We start from the raw sequence: 16,424 nt of genomic DNA on the forward strand, positions 1-16,424 counted from the left end.
AAATTAACATTCTACTTAAGTCAAACACCATCTGTTCACTATAATGTTGGAAAAATTATTGATAGTGCGCCCTGGGCAGGGAATCGGACAGCTCACCCTACTGGCGTCACATGGTCACCTCGTGTTGCTTGGCAAGGGGTGGCTAAAAACTCAGGGTAGTGGCATGCAGCGACTGGCATCAATGTACATCTTAAAACCTTATAACAAATTACACACCTTACGCAGAGCACTTAGACACATCAATTAATGATCAAAAGGGCCAACCCTAACAACTCAATACGTTTGTATAAAAATGTCAAAATCGTTTCAGGGTCCCTTTAAACCCACTCCACTAATATTTATTTCCCTAAGCAAGAGAACAGTGCAAACTGATAGAGCCCAGATCTACTGATCCAGCCTAGAGAAAAATGTAGCTACATCATACATGTTTTAAGGGAACACTAGCACACAGAAGCTCCTTTAATGCACTTTGGCCTAAAGAACATGGCCTTAGCTGCACAAATGTAACATTCTAGAAATGATGTCTCAGCAAGTCCTGGTTCTTTCATATAACACTGCAGACTAACGCTTGCTCACATACAATTGAAACAAGTTTAAAAAACAGGAAAGATCGGCTTGAATTAGCCAAGCCTGCACTGCTGAGCTCGAGGTTACAGGTTTGACGCCTGGCTGCAGCAATCCAATGGTAGCAAAGTGCAAAAAATGCTCATGTATACCGTGCACGACCAGGTGGTCAAAATTAATCTGGAGTCTCCCACTACATGTACCTCAATCAGATGGTGGGTTTGGCAGATAAAACCCCAGACTTTTTTTTTTTTAGCGCTGACATTCTGGTCACAAATTCAACAACCTGCTGTTGCACTACTCACATGCAGATTGGCATAGTCTCCAGCCTCTTCGGGTGGCTTGGGCCGACACTTGCCGCAGCAGAAGTTGCAGCAGCAGCAGAAGCAGCAGCACAGGTAACAGCCCGTTATCAACCCGCAGAACACGAACAGTGCCTGTGCAGACAAGATGTGCCCGCTCAGAACAAAGGCAATGGTGCCACTTTGTCACTACGATGACATTTGACTGGTCAATCTGGCCTCACATTTCCACACAAACTTTTCATCCAACATGGAATCACAAGTGCGCTTGCACTAAGAATAACACATACTCAACACATTAAACCAGCAATGAATCTATGTATAACCACATCCAAAAGCTACACAGTGGGTCAAGTTGCATGCTTATGGAACTGCCAGATGCATAGGCAGGGTCATACCCATTCACTATACCAGGTCAACTCATGCAAAACACCAGCGTTGTGTAATACCAGATGACCACAATTTTCAATACCTAATATAGGCTGCCTTAGGTTGGAACTAGCATTATTCCAAGCATGAAATTGGCTTTTGCCCGATTATTCAAACTTGACTGGTCAGCATGCATGTCCCTGATCCCAATGGCGACTCCAAAGGTCATGCCGATAGCGGCAGTGCCTCTCTTGGCAGTGCTTATGGTATAGTGAGTGCACTGAGCACACATCTGTCGAAAATGACCGTCTGTGGCCTCCAGCCTAGAAAGATTTTCAAGTGAAAACTGTAGCTCACAGTGAATTATTACAGTACTTACCTGATGGGGGGAGAAACTTTTGGGGGGAGAAACAAAAAACAAACAAAATAAATTAAAATAAATAAAACCAGGTTAAAAAATTACCAGCACGGTGTAATCAGATACAAAACCAGAACTGTGTTCACAACATAGAGGGAGAAAGTGGGTCCACACTTGATTTGGGGGCACATTAAAACCTGCCAAATGAATAAAGGAGTTTTGATTTTTTTTTTATGTCTATTGTTGAAGTCTGCTCGCCAGATATATTTAAATCAATTTCATTGGTCCAGACAGTCGAATTAATGAAAACTGACTGTATCAACCTTCTCCCACCAAATGAATGAATCGAGAGACTCGGTATATATGGATTTATATATTATACTAATATATTAAACTATATTATATGGATCTTGTACAGTGGGCAAGCCATGTGAAAGCAGCAAGTGGTCGTAGGTATACAACCTCAATCAAAACACTAAAATGACACCCCACCTTCGTCACAGTCCTCACTATGGACTGCGACAAAGCACTGGTATCCTAAGATGTGCTTAAAAAGCACTTCAGTGGCTTATAAAAGCACAGAAGTGCTTGGATGGGCAACATGCAGACTTAGATGTTTTAACAACTTTCAGCGCGATTTTAAGTTCTATAAATGTGTTTTTTTGAATGAAGCACTCTGAAAAAAAAAATACATAATACAGTAGAGCCTAGTATAATGGGTGCACTTTTTTTTTTACCTCCTTAAATGGAGTTGTCCATTTCTTATTTTCGCATTGTCGCAACACACTTAACACTATACAAGTCCTCTAAAGTTAACGTATTAGTAATTTTGATAAAAAGATAAAGCTACTGCTATCTACGCGAAATGTTGCTTGCATAGGTAGTTTATGTACTTAGCTTACGCTGACAGTTTTTGTGAACAAGTAGAGCCGGCAAATAAAAATGTTTTTACTGTACGATTTATTGCATATATGTTTAAAAATTGTATAAGCAACTCAAAGACAACTTAATTTTGTTTGATTCTTCAAGAACACTTCCTTTCTAAGATATTTATCATCATGTTTGGGAGTCAGTAGGGCAACTTTACAATTGCAGGTGGGAGTCTAAACAGACCCACCCTCCTGTACCCTTCTCAATTGATGCAGCTTATTGCGGGGAAATCTCGGTCGACAGACGGCGGCAGTAGCACAGCTGTTGTAAGCTCTGCCAGGATTCTAGGCTGGAATGCTACATGATCACCTACATCACATCGTGGGTTCGGCTTTGTGTCGAGGCTTTTGCTTTTGAATGTGAAATTAGCAAGAGTGTCGACATAATGCTAAAAACAGTCGTCGACTTATTTTTTCAGATTACTCTCAAAAACGATCGAATAGTCAGGCAGTTCTAAAACATGAACTTGAGCAGAAAATTAATTTTGTTGCTTTTCACAACGTTAGTGGTATGTAAATTTGCTCAATTTTGCCGGGGTGTGCTTTACTGATATATACCGGCTACTTGGAATACTGCAATGGTCGACCCCGTGGGGGTATTTTGCTTTTGCTCATCGTTGTGCAGCTCAATGTACCGTGCACCTTGAGATATGCGTGCGCAACCTTTGACTTTGAGACACTCAATTAGGCTGTGACGCACAAATTCAGCTTAGAACTTTCTGCCGACATGAAAACTTTCGCCATTTCATCCCATAAGCTCAAAAACAAGCTTCGCAGAAGAATTCACAGTAGTTGCTGGCATGTCACCTGCAGATCCCATCTCTGCTTCCTGCCACCAGTATAGCTTGTGGTCTCACACCGTATCACGGAGGGGGGCTCACTAGTCCAAACAAATTGATGGCCACCTTGCCAGGACGGCCTGGTGCCAGACATCACGTAAGCTGGATGCGAATTTCCGTCATGGCCATTCAATGCAGCTCGGCCTAACCAGCACCACTTCGTCAGTATCCAGCAGCAAAAGTTGCTGCTTGGTGCCGATTCAAACAAAATCTTAGTAGTGGGCATCCTTAATGCCATGAAATCACCTTACCATCAAAAGTGAGGGTGACAAATTGAATAGCAACCACTTTGTTCACAGCTGCCACATCTGCGACATCATGTGCATAATGTTAAAAAAATGAGCAGGGTACAGTACAGCATCAGAAAGTTCGGTCACTGTTTTACATTGGTCATATAGGAGAAGCGCACGTGGTATGCCTCTGCATCAGCGTGATCGCTTGCTGCCCCCTGAAAAGCGACTCTGTCCCATAGCCTAAGCAATGCGCATGTGGCAGGGTGAAATGTATTGACTACAGACAACAGCCCAGGGAAGAAAGATACAATCCTGGCTTAATTGGAGTGCCTTGGCTCTGTCCACCGGAGAAGCTAACGCAGCCGCTGATCCACACTATGCCACTTTCAATGGTGCAAAGAAACAGCACTTGAGGGCTTAGTGGCTTGGTTATCTTTTCAAAAGCTGGGACAATCTTTTTGATGAGGGGTAGGCACAGATTTCTCATATTTTGCCTAAATCTAGCAGAATGTAGCAGGGTTTGCTTCTCAGTGCAGTTTGCACAGCAGAAGTATCACTACTACTTGAACATGCGCTAACATTTATGGAGAATGAATATGCAATTAGGTATGTCAAGGTGTTAAGTAGTGTCAAATTCAAGCACAAGAAACTACACTGCCATTTTGCCACTTGCTGCTTTAAACCAGAGGTTGCATGCACAAAATCATACAATCCTTGGTGCATTACCATCTTACATATGTCACTGCACCTAGGCCAACCTAGCTGCTGACTGTCAATCCTACAAGGAGTCTAGGCTGCTGGCACAAGTGCCACGTCACTAAGATTTAGACAATGCTAATTTTAGTACACTCTGTGCACCCACCTTGCACCAGCCACTCGTGAGCACGAAGTAAGTATTGACATTCTCTTCACCAAACTGTTCAGCCACATAGAGGCCCAGGGAGCCATAGTTGTCATAGATGTTGCGCTTGGTGAGGTCCGTGAGGATGGAGTGCGCTCGGTTGATGTCCTTAAACTGCGTGAACACGTCATAGTGAATGCTAGCCTGGCCCAGTGCATACCCACTTTTATACGGGCGCCAAACCCCTTTTTATCTAAGTGGAGAAATGCACTTGAAGTTAAAATACGCTATTTCAGAAATAGTTTGCCGCATAAAGTACTTCAATGGTTTCAGCAGAAGCAGAGTTGCTGGCAATCAAACACATTCTTCACAGTGCTTCTACTCTTTCAATGCCTTGCACTGCGAAGGCTGCGGCGGTGCGAGTCGTGCCCACAACGCTCCGCCTACTAATGTCACCATGGCGCGCAGTGCAAACTTAATGTTAATGTAGGTTTTACTGATTTTACTTAGTCATATCATAAGCCAACAAACACTGACACCAAGGACAACATAGGGGAAATTACTTGTGCTTAATAAATGAAATAAAGAAACTATATATTAATGGAAATGAAAGTGGATGAAAAAATTAATTGCCACAGGTGGGGAACGATCTCACAACCTTCACATTTCGCGTGCGATGCTCTACCAATTGAGCTACCACAGCACCATTTTCCCATCCACTTTCTTGGGTATTTATGTTTCCTATTAGAACCCTGGGAGTGTTAGCCAGCACCACCACTCACAAACCTTGGCGGCAGATGTTGAACATCCTTTCTGCCACAGGCGTCACAAGAATGTCATCTTTTTGGGTGAAGGCAACTGGTCAATAAACCCCCCATGCTACCTGAAGGCATCAATTTTGCCAGATTCCGCACCCTCGTTATGTAATGAACAAGAAAGGGGGTAAACAGATGGGCCCGACTTTTATTAGTCATCATAAGAAGCCAACAAGCACTGACACCAAGGACAACATAGGGAAAATTACTTGTGCTTAATAAATGAAATAAAGAAACAATAAATTAATGGAAATGAAAGTGGATGAAAAAACAGCTTGCCGCAGGTGGGGAATGATCCCACAACCTTGACATTATGGTTATGAGTATAGCACAGTGTGTGTGTCAAAAATTTCGAATATTGGCTGTGTCTATCTAGACTTCTTCAAAAATCCCAGAGGCAGTTGCTCACAATGCTGCCTGAACCGCTAACTGGCCAGCAAAAAGTCAGTAAAAAAGTGGTTGAGATTATAAAAAGGCAAATTTGTCATTAACGTTACTGAAAACTAAATGAAGTTCCACTGAATGAAACGACAAAGATATGCACATTTCACATCTCGCTTAATTTCCTATATTTCTTTGCACTTTCCATTTGGAATTTCTTCAGGTGCAGATTTTTCAGCAGCCACAGCAATATTTTTTTACCAGTGGCGATTCCAGGTAGGCATTTTGGTGAGCAGCTCTACTAAACGAGTGCACAATAATGCCTCAAGGCCATGTTCTCTGCAACAGAACAAGTAGGCCTTACATTTAGCTTGTAGGAGTGCCACTTTGTTGTGGAGATTCCTAGGTGACATCATAAGCAAAACTAGAATCTCTCCCAGTCTTACATTTGTCAGCTGTTCATCATGTCAGTCCTATGACAATATAGGTGTCCAGCAAATGGTTGACTATTTTAGCAGGAACTTTCTGGCACTTGCAGAAAAACAAAATATGAAACAACAGGTGCAAGGGACCAATGCTAGCAATATTTGATCAAGAGACAGAACATCTGGCACTTTGCAGCAAGGCATTGAGTCGCCAGTTATCAGGGGATGAGCGACTCTTCACGCGTCCCCTGATATGTTGTTTTCCCACATAGCTGCCATCTCCTGTAATCCGGCTTCGCCGTGTGGCTTGATGCTAGCGGCAGTTGGTCTGGTTGAAGCGCATAGCAAGAGATGGCGCAAGTGTGACTTTGTTAACGCCACCTAACAGTGGGGTTACTTGGGCACAAAAAAAGAAGAAGGCTCTTCCTTTTGGGTTTTACTGGCATGGACGTTCTGCGCGAGCGCTTATCCATGCTTCTGCAAGACCGTCTCACGAGGCTTACCCCGGAATGGATGAACGCAATCACTCGAACGTGCCACCATTCGCGTGAACAACCAGGCGTTGGTTTCCAGCATGGGGCGAACATATTCGCTCGTTATCCGGTCGCGGTGAGTCGGACTTCCGCGATTTGTCACACGCCCATCGGCATGTTTTGTGGATAGCAACTCTGCTAGCAGGCATTAGTCTGTGAAAGGTGCAATAAATGCCCTTGTGATTGTTTGCCATTCCTTTGTGTAGCCGTTCCTTTGTCCCAAGAGCACGGGCGACAACCCCACAGTACCATAGTGATCACTGACGTTCTGTTTCCTACGCGTCATGGGTGATCATAGTCTGCAGAGGATTACTCAAGTTAAGGAAAGAAGCCTTAGGAATTGCATACAATTTCATATATGGTTGGTTAGTTAGTTAAATGGGGTTTAATGGCACAAAAGCGGCTAAGGCTATGCTGCACCAAACACGAGGTGTTTTAAAATCCAGTTTATGAAGGGAAATGTTAATAATCTATATTTTATGTAAAAAGCCAGTGTCATCTAGAAATTTACGGACGTCACATAATGGGACTAGCGGATCATCACCTAAAATTAGAGCAGGGTGTAAAGGTAGGTAATGTGTAGTTGATATAATTTTTGCAAAAGTGTTCGTCTGTGTGTTTCAATCTGAGTACATGTGAGTAATATGTGCGTAACTGTTAGTGGCTGTTGACATTTCTCGCATGTTGGTGTGTCTTCTTTCGTAAGTAATTGTGTGTGAGGTGTGTGTGCCCAATGCATAGTCGGCATAAAACTACTTCGATGAACCGCTCCCGATAACATGTCTTCCACTTGCCAACTATGGGTTTCGCGAGATGTAGCTTGTCGGCACAACGGTCCATTCGCATTGCCGTTTTACCGTTAAGGCTTTTCTAATCGCATGGATGCTATCTTTATATGGGAGTGTTGTATTTATGTCTGTACACTGCCGTTGATGCATATATATCAGCTGCTTCATTACCTGGTATCCCAACATGGCTTGGAACCCAGCAGAAACAAACTGACCTCCTGTATTTGTTAAGCGCCACCATGTTTAAAATGTCTCCTATCAGGGGTTCACACTCATATTTCAGATGTAGAGCATTCAGTGTGCTTAAAGAATCTGTGTATATGACTGCATTTGTTTATCAGCGATAATCTTTTTAACAATCCAAATAGCGAAAACTTTGGCCGTGAAAACAGAGGCGTGTTGCGGCAATCGAATACTTTTTTCCCAATTTTCCGTTACGACCCTCACACACACGTGTTCTTTCGTTTTAGAGCCATCAGGGTAGAATTCCATGTGATTTTGATATTTGTCCCGACGAGTATGGAATTCTTGTATAATGTGCTCGCGTGGGGTGTCTTCTTTAAATGTGTCAATGTCCAGTCACATAACGGTTCAAAATCGTACCACGCGGGCATATATAGATTTATCCATATATATGGATAAAAATACTAGTAGCAATGAACCATTAACAAATGATTGCAATTTCCTTAAAGGACACTGGGCAAATGCCTCCCAAGGTTAAGTATTTTAAATCCAGGCAAAGGACTGGTGCGCGCCGACATTCTTTTAAGAGTGGCACTTTCATACACTGGACATATCTGGTTTCATGGAGGTGCAGGTCTATGTTGTTGGTATTCTCTTACCACTTGCAAGTGGTTCTATGAAAGGATGTAAGGCACAATAAACAAATAATGATCCCAAGCTCTATGTGGACATGGAGAACATGCTCTCTGGCAAGGACATAAATGACAAGTATAACCGTTCTGTGAAGAACAATCTAATTAAATTTCTACAGAGAGGACAAAGGTGATTCTTCTAAACAGCTTTGTGCAGATACAGAAACACTAATGTATTCATGAAGGCCAGCTTGGCCTAACCAAATGCAAGGCGAGAGCATGTAACCTGGTTTCCAGGCCTGTTTCGAACTTTATATTGAATCAACAATAAGTCTATAATGCAATCTGCAGGACATATGCATGCAGACAGCCCAGTAAAACCTTTCTTGTCTGGCCAACTCTGGGTTTGTGTGGTACTATGTACGCTCGGAACTGTCATGCCAGAAATCTTTGTTTACCACTGTTTTATGAAAACTGAAAATTTGAACAGCTTAATATGTCTGCACAAAAAGTCACCTGGAAACTAGGAGTAATCTCTGCAAGCTTTGAAATACCAGTAAGGATTTCAAGAATATGGCTTTTGGTGTCCTACCAAACTGACTTCTTTCATCAAATGGTGCAATTTCAAGCACACGACGATTACTGTTCCCCCAGCAAGCCGCGCCAAGGTAGGAGTTTGTGTACATGATTTGAACTTTAAATACTAGACACCATCTTCAGCAGAGTACTGGCTGTCACACCTTTAACAATGCAGTCACATTGGTCTCAAGCATATTCTGACAAGGCCAAGATACATAATATGGCTGTGCCCAGGTCATACAAAGGGACAACAAAAAATGTGCAGCAGAATTATCAGCATTTTCTTATAATGCTTAAAGAGCCCCTGAAATGGTTCGGACCAATTTTTTAGACACGTAGAGTACAGCTAAAGTTGATCATTTGCACGACAATTAGTGTGAAACGTCTCTGCTTAAGAGATCTATGGACGATTACAAGTTACCCTCTTCCATAGTAATGAATGAATTAATGTGCGTTGTTTAGTGGCGCAAGGGCCAGGTATGGCCAAACAGCGCCAATACAGTCATGCAGTCATGCATTTTCTCCTCAACTCGTTCACCGAGTGATCGTAGCTATGCTCCACCTTCACTGGCTCTGCGTCATGATGGCACGTCATGTCGTCGACCTTCGGTTCTCTAGGAGCGCACGCGCAAAGCCTCTCCAAACTCCGCTAGCTGCTTGGCAGTCAGCCCCAAGCGACAGCTATCGAAGCAGCGTGCGTTGCAAGCATTCTGTCGCAGCACCGAACATGTCGTATTCTGGTAACCACAGGCGACCTGGGCGTTTCGATGGATGGCTGGAGGCATAAACTCAAGCTGATAAAGGAACTTTAGCATAGACGTACGTGAGCAGCCTGACCGGTCTGCACGGTACAGCCACCCGTTGGCAGAGCTTAATCACCCAAACAAAGCGCTAACATTGCTCTAACCAAATGTAAAACATTTTAAACATATACAAAAACAATGTGTTAACGATTACACTCCTGTGAAAAATTTACACCAGCAGCGAAGAAGAATACATTTCATTACTGCTAATGTGTGTGGTTAAGCTCCGTACCACCAGGTGGCTGCACCGTGCAGACCATTCACATTTGCGCTTTTGTTTATTCCGCGAAACAACACGGTCAGCTGGCCAGGCCCCATCCCCTTGCGCTTGCGTTTACACTAATACCGGACTCTCGAAACGCTATTGCGTTAGTAATCTTCCGGTGTAAAGTGACGGCCGCAAACGCGCAACTCCAGTCCGCTCATCTGCTGCCTTGCAGAGGGACACGATGCCGCTGCTCGACATTTTGCCAGTTGCGACGTTTGCAGTCCACAACGCAACAAAGTCAAATCAGAGCTCGCTAAAAGACAGACCTACTCTGACCACCGAGCTCTCGTCAAAATGGGGCACGCTGCAACACAAGCAGACGTTGCTTGTGTGCAGGAAGTGCTTAAGTGTAGTGAGAAACTGTTCTTGTGCATTCTCTTTCTGTTACTTTCTTTTTATAGAGACAAATGAACTAACATTCCAACTATTACGAACATCATTTGTTCACCATAAAGGTGGAAAAATTATCGATGAAACGCCCTGGGCAGCCAATCGGATAGCTCGCCCTACTATCAATTGGGTGACTTAAGCCATATGGGTAGGGGCGGCTGAAAGTTACGCTGAGCAGTGCGCTACGATCGGCAGCGATGTACATTTTTCAAACCTTATAAATTACACGCTTCACGCGGAGCACTTAGATGCGTCAATTAATGATCAGAAGGACCTACTCTAACAACTCAGTACATTTGTACAAAATCGTTTCAGGGTCCCTTTAAGGCTTTCAATCAAAAGATTGCTGAAAATTGCAATGCCAGTGACCTTGATTGCTTTGCACAAGAAACACCAGCTCATTACAGCAATGTTTATAAACATTTTTTTCAACTTTGGATCTGCCAACAGACTTGTCTACTGAATGTTCCATGCTAATACAGAGTATATATTCATTCTGCAGCATGCTCAAATAGGAGATAGCGTTCATATGCCAGTAAAGGTGCACATGAGGGTTTTGCCCACTTGCACTTCTTTGCCAGAATGGTTTGCCAGCCAAATGACAGCACAAAGGGAGCACACGAAAGCCAAAGCTTATGTGAAGCCTGAATGATTACCATAAGCTTTTCAGCAGATATGGTATTTAACAATCTAAAGCTACACAGTAGGCTATGAAGGCAGTTTAGGGTTTCAGATTAATTGTGATAATGTGGGGTTCTTCAATGTGCACAACTATTTTTGAATTCTGCCCTCAGTGGATTGTGGCCACTGGCGCCAGGAATGCTATGGCTACAGAGCTGCCAGGTATAACCAAACAAGTAATAAAATGCTGATTCACCTGAAATTTTTGACATGCAAAACTTATGGAAGCTGCAAATAACCCGAGAAATTTGTTACTGTGAACCAATCGAGTTTTCATATTTTCTAGGTATTGAAAGAAATATCAGGAGTGTATTGCAGAAGCCAAGACGCAGCACCATGTACCGTATATGCTCGTGTAAGGGCCGCAGCCTAACATTGGAGGGCAAAATTTTGGGAAAAGGTTCCAACTGTCCCACTGAAAAATTAAGTTAGTTTCATTGCTGCTAGATAACGCTAGCTGCTTTTCCGTCAGCACCACTCAGGCCGCCACTGCTACGTTATTTCTTTGTGTGGTGCCTCGTCTCGGCTGTGTTGGCAGTGTTTTCAGCCAGCTCAGTGACATTTCGCCTCTAAAGAAGGGAGCCTTGTTTGGTCAGAGCTGGTTGGGGATGATAGGCTAGCAACTGAAATCCTTTAATGCAGTGTTATGTCATTTGCACCTTTCTCACCCTTTGCTATAGTTGCAGAAACGGTACGAACCTTTAGTGGGCCGTCCTCAGCATGATTCATGTACACTCTGCACCCAGCCAAGATTTCAGAAAAAAAGAATGTGTGGCCCTTATACAAGTATATACGCATCTTAACGCTGTTGTGCCGATATTGTGGGGATCGAGGCGCCTTTCCACACGAATAGTGCCTTTTCGTGACCGTCCTTCATAGGGTAAGCCACGTGCAAACCCATCTCCACAATATCAAATTTGAAAGATAAGTTGCCATATAACAAAACCTTGTCAAGCCCTAAGATATAGCTGCAATGGCACAAGAGAAGAAATGTTACCACTGCTTACAAATTTCTAGACAGGCAAGCACACGCAACTTATGCTCATGAGGGTGACTCACTTTTTCTGCAGCTTCTGGGTTATCAGGATTTTTGTCCGGATGATACTTGAGGGCTAACTACAGGCACGAAATGAAGAGCAGAGGAAGGAACACATGAGACTCTTTGAAAACATCCAAGTGATTGCTACTGCAATTCGCTAATATACACGTATGTGATCCAAGGAAATTCTGCTTGGGTATTGTTTTTTCCGTGTGTACACTGCATACTTCATATAGATGATTTTGGGTCAATTCGTCTAACAGGTTTGAGCTGACACAGGTTGCAATCGGTTCGACAAGCCGCGTTGCTAATTTGGATGTCAGGCCCAGCAGAGTCATTTTGCAAGCAAGCTGTGCTCCTGCAATTTTGTATTATAAACAGCAGGTGTTTCAACTTTAATGCTGAACGTTGGCTGACAGTACCAAAACGGTCAACCGAGCAGCCCAAGGTGCAACTCACCCGCCGGTATGTCCTCTTTATGTCATCTGGCGTCGATGTCTTTGGTAGACCCAAAATTTCATACAAGGAATCTCCGGAGGTGCTGCGCTCAAGAGAGAATTGTGCACTGTAAGATAACTGGTGCACAAGGCACCCGGTGCCCCGCCCCTCACCCCCCGCCTCCCAATCTGCGGACACAAGCGGAGGCTGTTCGAAGACAGAAGCATTACAAGGAAGCCTTACACACCTGGGCAATTGCGCCGGAAAACAAAAGAAAAATAATAGAATGAAAACAACAGCTCGAGAACAACAATATCTACAGGCCGCGCTCCAGTCCCGTAAGGATTGTGCGTTAGGCTTATAAAGAGGTCCCGAAACCTAGACCATACTCACGACAGCTTTCGGCCGGGGTAGTCCATGTCGGGACCCAATAAAGTCCTGCAGGCGACGAGCGCAGAACAGCCGAGCTGTAGCAGAGGGTCGCTATCGTACAGAACACGTGGTTCCACTCATCGCTGTCCCGGCCCTCGCTCCCATATGACAGTTCGTGAGGTCGGACACAGCTCCACCGCCGCTCCTACACCACAGAACACTATCCTACACCTCTAATGCAATACGCCTGCTGCTGCACCCGCATCCCCAGCGGCTGCCAGCGACAACATGAGCGGCAGTGAGCGACAGTTCCCAGTGTTGCGAGCAGATTGCAAGCGTACTGCGTCACAGATAGCCACGAACAGTTGGGTCAACCTTGGCACGACCACTACCTACTGGAGCTCCAGACCTGCACAGATATCCGGCTTCTATGGGAGCAGCTTGCGCCCACTTTCGTTCAACCGACGGCCGTAGGTGGCGCTTTTATAACCTAGAAAATACTGTATGCGTTGAATGTGAAGGGATGAGGAGCGCGGAAAAAGTTCATATCAACAAGGGACTGAGGCAGGGGTGCCCTTTATCCCCGCTGCTGTTTATGATGTACATGGTGAGGATGGAGAGGGCGCTAGAAGGAAGTAATATCGGGTTTAATCTCTCATACAAACAGGCAGGTACAGTAATAGAGCAGCAACTCCCAGGTTTATTTTATGCGGACGACATTGTGTTGCTCGCAAACAAGCAAAGTGATTTGCAACGTCTGGTTAATATCTGTGGACAGGAAGCCAACAATTTAGGTTTGAAATTTAGTGTTAGAAAATCAGGTGTTATTGTATTCAATGAAAACAGTGAACAGACAGTGGAGATACAGGGCCAAGAAATACCTCGGGTAACAGAATATAAATACCTTGGTATATGGATAAACGAAGGCAACGGATATATGGAAACACAGGAAAAAACCATAACAGTCAAGGGGAAGAGAAATGCAGCCATAATGAAGCACAGAGCGCTATGGGGATACAATAGGTACGAGGTCCTCCGAGGTATGTGGAAAGGGGTAATGGTTCCAGGACTTACTTTTGCAAATGCGGTTGTTTGCTTTAAATCAGGGGTACAATCAGGACTCGACGGGAACCAAAGGTCAGTGGGTCGCCTCGCATTGGGCGCTCACGGGAAGACTACAAATGAAGCTGTGCAAGGGGATATGGGCTGGACTAGTTTTGAAGTGAGGGAAGCTCGCAGTAAAATTGAGTATGAAGAACGGCTGAGGAATATGGAGGAAAGTAAATGGGCTGGGAGAGTGTTCAGGTATCTGTACAGGCAAAACATTGATTCACAGTGGAGGAAAAGAACTAGGAAGCTTACCAGCAAGTATGCGGCCTGTGGGGTGGGCAACACAGCAACAAAGAAGGTCAAGCGGAAAGTCAGAGAGGCTGAATTAATCTCATGGGTGGCGGCAATGGAAAAGAAACCTGCCATGAGTAACTACTTAAGGGGAAAAAACGAAATTAGGAAAGAAACCATTTATGATAACTCAAAGGGAAGCTCATTACTTTTCGAAGCGAGATCGGGATGCCTTAGAACACGCACGTATAAAGCGAGATATAAGAAGGAAGAAGAAGCATGTGCTTGCTGCGGTAAAGCTAGGGAAACGACTGAGCATATTTTATTAGAATGTGAAGACATCTATCCAGCGGTCGATTTAGGCACCACTGGCCTCCTTGAAGCCCTTGGGTTCAGCGGGAGCAGTGGTAAAGCAAACAGGTCCGCAATAGACATCAGTAAGAGGCGATTGGAGGATTGGTGGAAGAAAAGTAGGGAAACGACAAAGGACGGAGACGCACAAAAGCACAGTTCGCAATAGGGTATCAGAAAATTTGGACGTGGTAGTTCATAGTGTGTTTTTTTTCTTTTCTCATGGGTTAACCTAGGTAGGATATTAGGCAGCATAGTAGCAAGAGCTTGGTGGCGCAAGCCACCGCCCCGTTCCAAAGGGGACGCTCATAACATCCATCCATCCATCCAATGGGAAAGCGAGCAACGCGGCTGGCATCTAGTAAAGGAGGCATTGCCGTAGCTTGAAGCGAGAACGCAGTGGGAGGCAGAACGCTACTATGGTTCCGCTCACGACCTACTGGAACCATAGAGTTTCTCACTAGAACACCTAGAGGGTAATCTGGCGCCACCGTCTATGGGAGTTTCTTATGGGGGCACCGTGCCGTCATGGGAATGACGGGATATGTGTCTGCGAGGCTCGTGTTGGCTGGTGTTGTAAGAGGCTTCGTCTAAAACGTGGATATGGCTACGCAAATAACGCGTTCTCAAAGTAAAATCTTCATAAAATGTTTCCATTCACGCATATTACATCTTTACTCACCCACGAGGCATGACCAAGAGAAGAAAAGAAAGAACAGACGACCAACTGTTTCAAAGCGAGCGCGAACCTTGTCGTCTGTTCTCCAACTTTAGCGGCTCGCTGATACTTTTTACGCATTATATAATCGTACACGTAATAACAAGTTCTCATAGTTAAACAAAACATGTTTTTGAGTAATAATAAAGCTAAAACAGCTTTTCACGTGCTGTTCTAGCAGAAAATGAATCATTGTGACAGACGGAACGGTACTTGCCAATCGCGTCTTCAAGGTGTCCTGTCTCTGCGAGAACGGTGCCAATCCGAATCCACAATATACCAGCATTCCCATGCATACCACAGCGCAGCAGCGCCAGATTTCCCTCTAGGTAATGTAGTGAGAAACTCTATGACTGGAACTCCAGACCTGCACAGATATCCGGCTTCTATGGGAGCAGCTTGCGCCCACTTTCGTTCAACCGACGGCCATAGGTGGCGCTTTTATAACCTGTTCGTCTGTTCGTCTGTTAACCTGTAACCTGTTCGCATTTATTTTATGCGGACGACATTGTGTTGCTCGCAAACAAGCAAAGTGATTTGCAACGTCTGGCTAATATCTGTGGACAGGAAGGCAACAATTTAGGTTTGAAATTTAGTGTTAGAAAATCAGGTGTTATTGTATTCAATGAAAACAGTGAACAGACAGTGGAGATACAGGGCCAAGAAATACCTCGGGTAACAGAATATAAATACCTTGGTATATGGATAAACGAAGGCAACGGATATATGGAAACACAGGAAAAAACCATAACAGTCAAGGGGAAGAGAAATGCAGCCATAATGAAGCACAGAGCGCTATGGGGATACAATAGGTACGAGGTCCTCCGAGGTATGTGGAAAGGGGTAATGGTTCCAGGACTTACTTTTGCAAATGCGGTTGTTTGCTATAAATCAGGGGTACAATCAGGACTCGACGGGAACCAAAGGTCAGTGGGTCGCCTAGCATTGGGCGCTCACGGGAAGACTACAAATGAAGTTGTGCAAGGGGATATGGGCTGGACTAGTTTTGAAGTGAGGGAAGCTCGCAGTAAAATTGAGTATGAAGAACGGCTGAGGAATATGGAGGAAAGTAAATGAGCTGGGAGAATTTTCACGTATCTGTACAGGCAAAACATTGATTCACAGTGGAGGAAAAGAACTAGGAAGCTTACCAGCAAGTATGCGGCCTGTGGGGTGGGCAACACAGCAACAAAGAAGGTCAAGCGGAAAGTCAGAGAGGCTGAATTAATCTCATGGGTGGCGGCAATGGAAA

The 16,424-nt window shown here is 44.3% G+C and overlaps 1 protein-coding gene across 2 annotated transcripts in view; it reads right to left on the minus strand.

Annotated features, from left to right (window-relative positions):
* The window catches only part of Csp (Cysteine string protein), a 37,417-nt gene extending 24,304 nt beyond the window's left edge, over positions 1-13,113 (minus strand). The window contains exons 1-5 of one of the 2 annotated variants that reach the window (XM_065437355.2): positions 12,784-13,113; positions 12,412-12,493; positions 11,973-12,029; positions 4,457-4,609; positions 870-1,001 (exon numbers count right to left, since the gene is read on the minus strand). In XM_065437355.2, coding sequence (XP_065293427.1) covers positions 870-1,001; positions 4,457-4,609; positions 11,973-12,029; positions 12,412-12,493; positions 12,784-12,809 — 450 coding nt within the window. In that variant the 5' untranslated portion in view covers positions 12,810-13,113. The remainder of the gene's footprint in view (positions 1-869; positions 1,002-4,456; positions 4,610-11,972; positions 12,030-12,411; positions 12,494-12,783) is intronic. The other variant, XM_065437356.2, reaches the window with a different exon arrangement.
* Between the last annotated feature and the right edge of the window lie 3,311 nt (positions 13,114-16,424).

Source organism: Dermacentor albipictus, chromosome 9 (genome assembly GCF_038994185.2).
Source record: "Dermacentor albipictus isolate Rhodes 1998 colony chromosome 9, USDA_Dalb.pri_finalv2, whole genome shotgun sequence".
In the NCBI taxonomy this organism is placed as follows: domain Eukaryota; kingdom Metazoa; phylum Arthropoda; class Arachnida; order Ixodida; family Ixodidae; genus Dermacentor; species Dermacentor albipictus.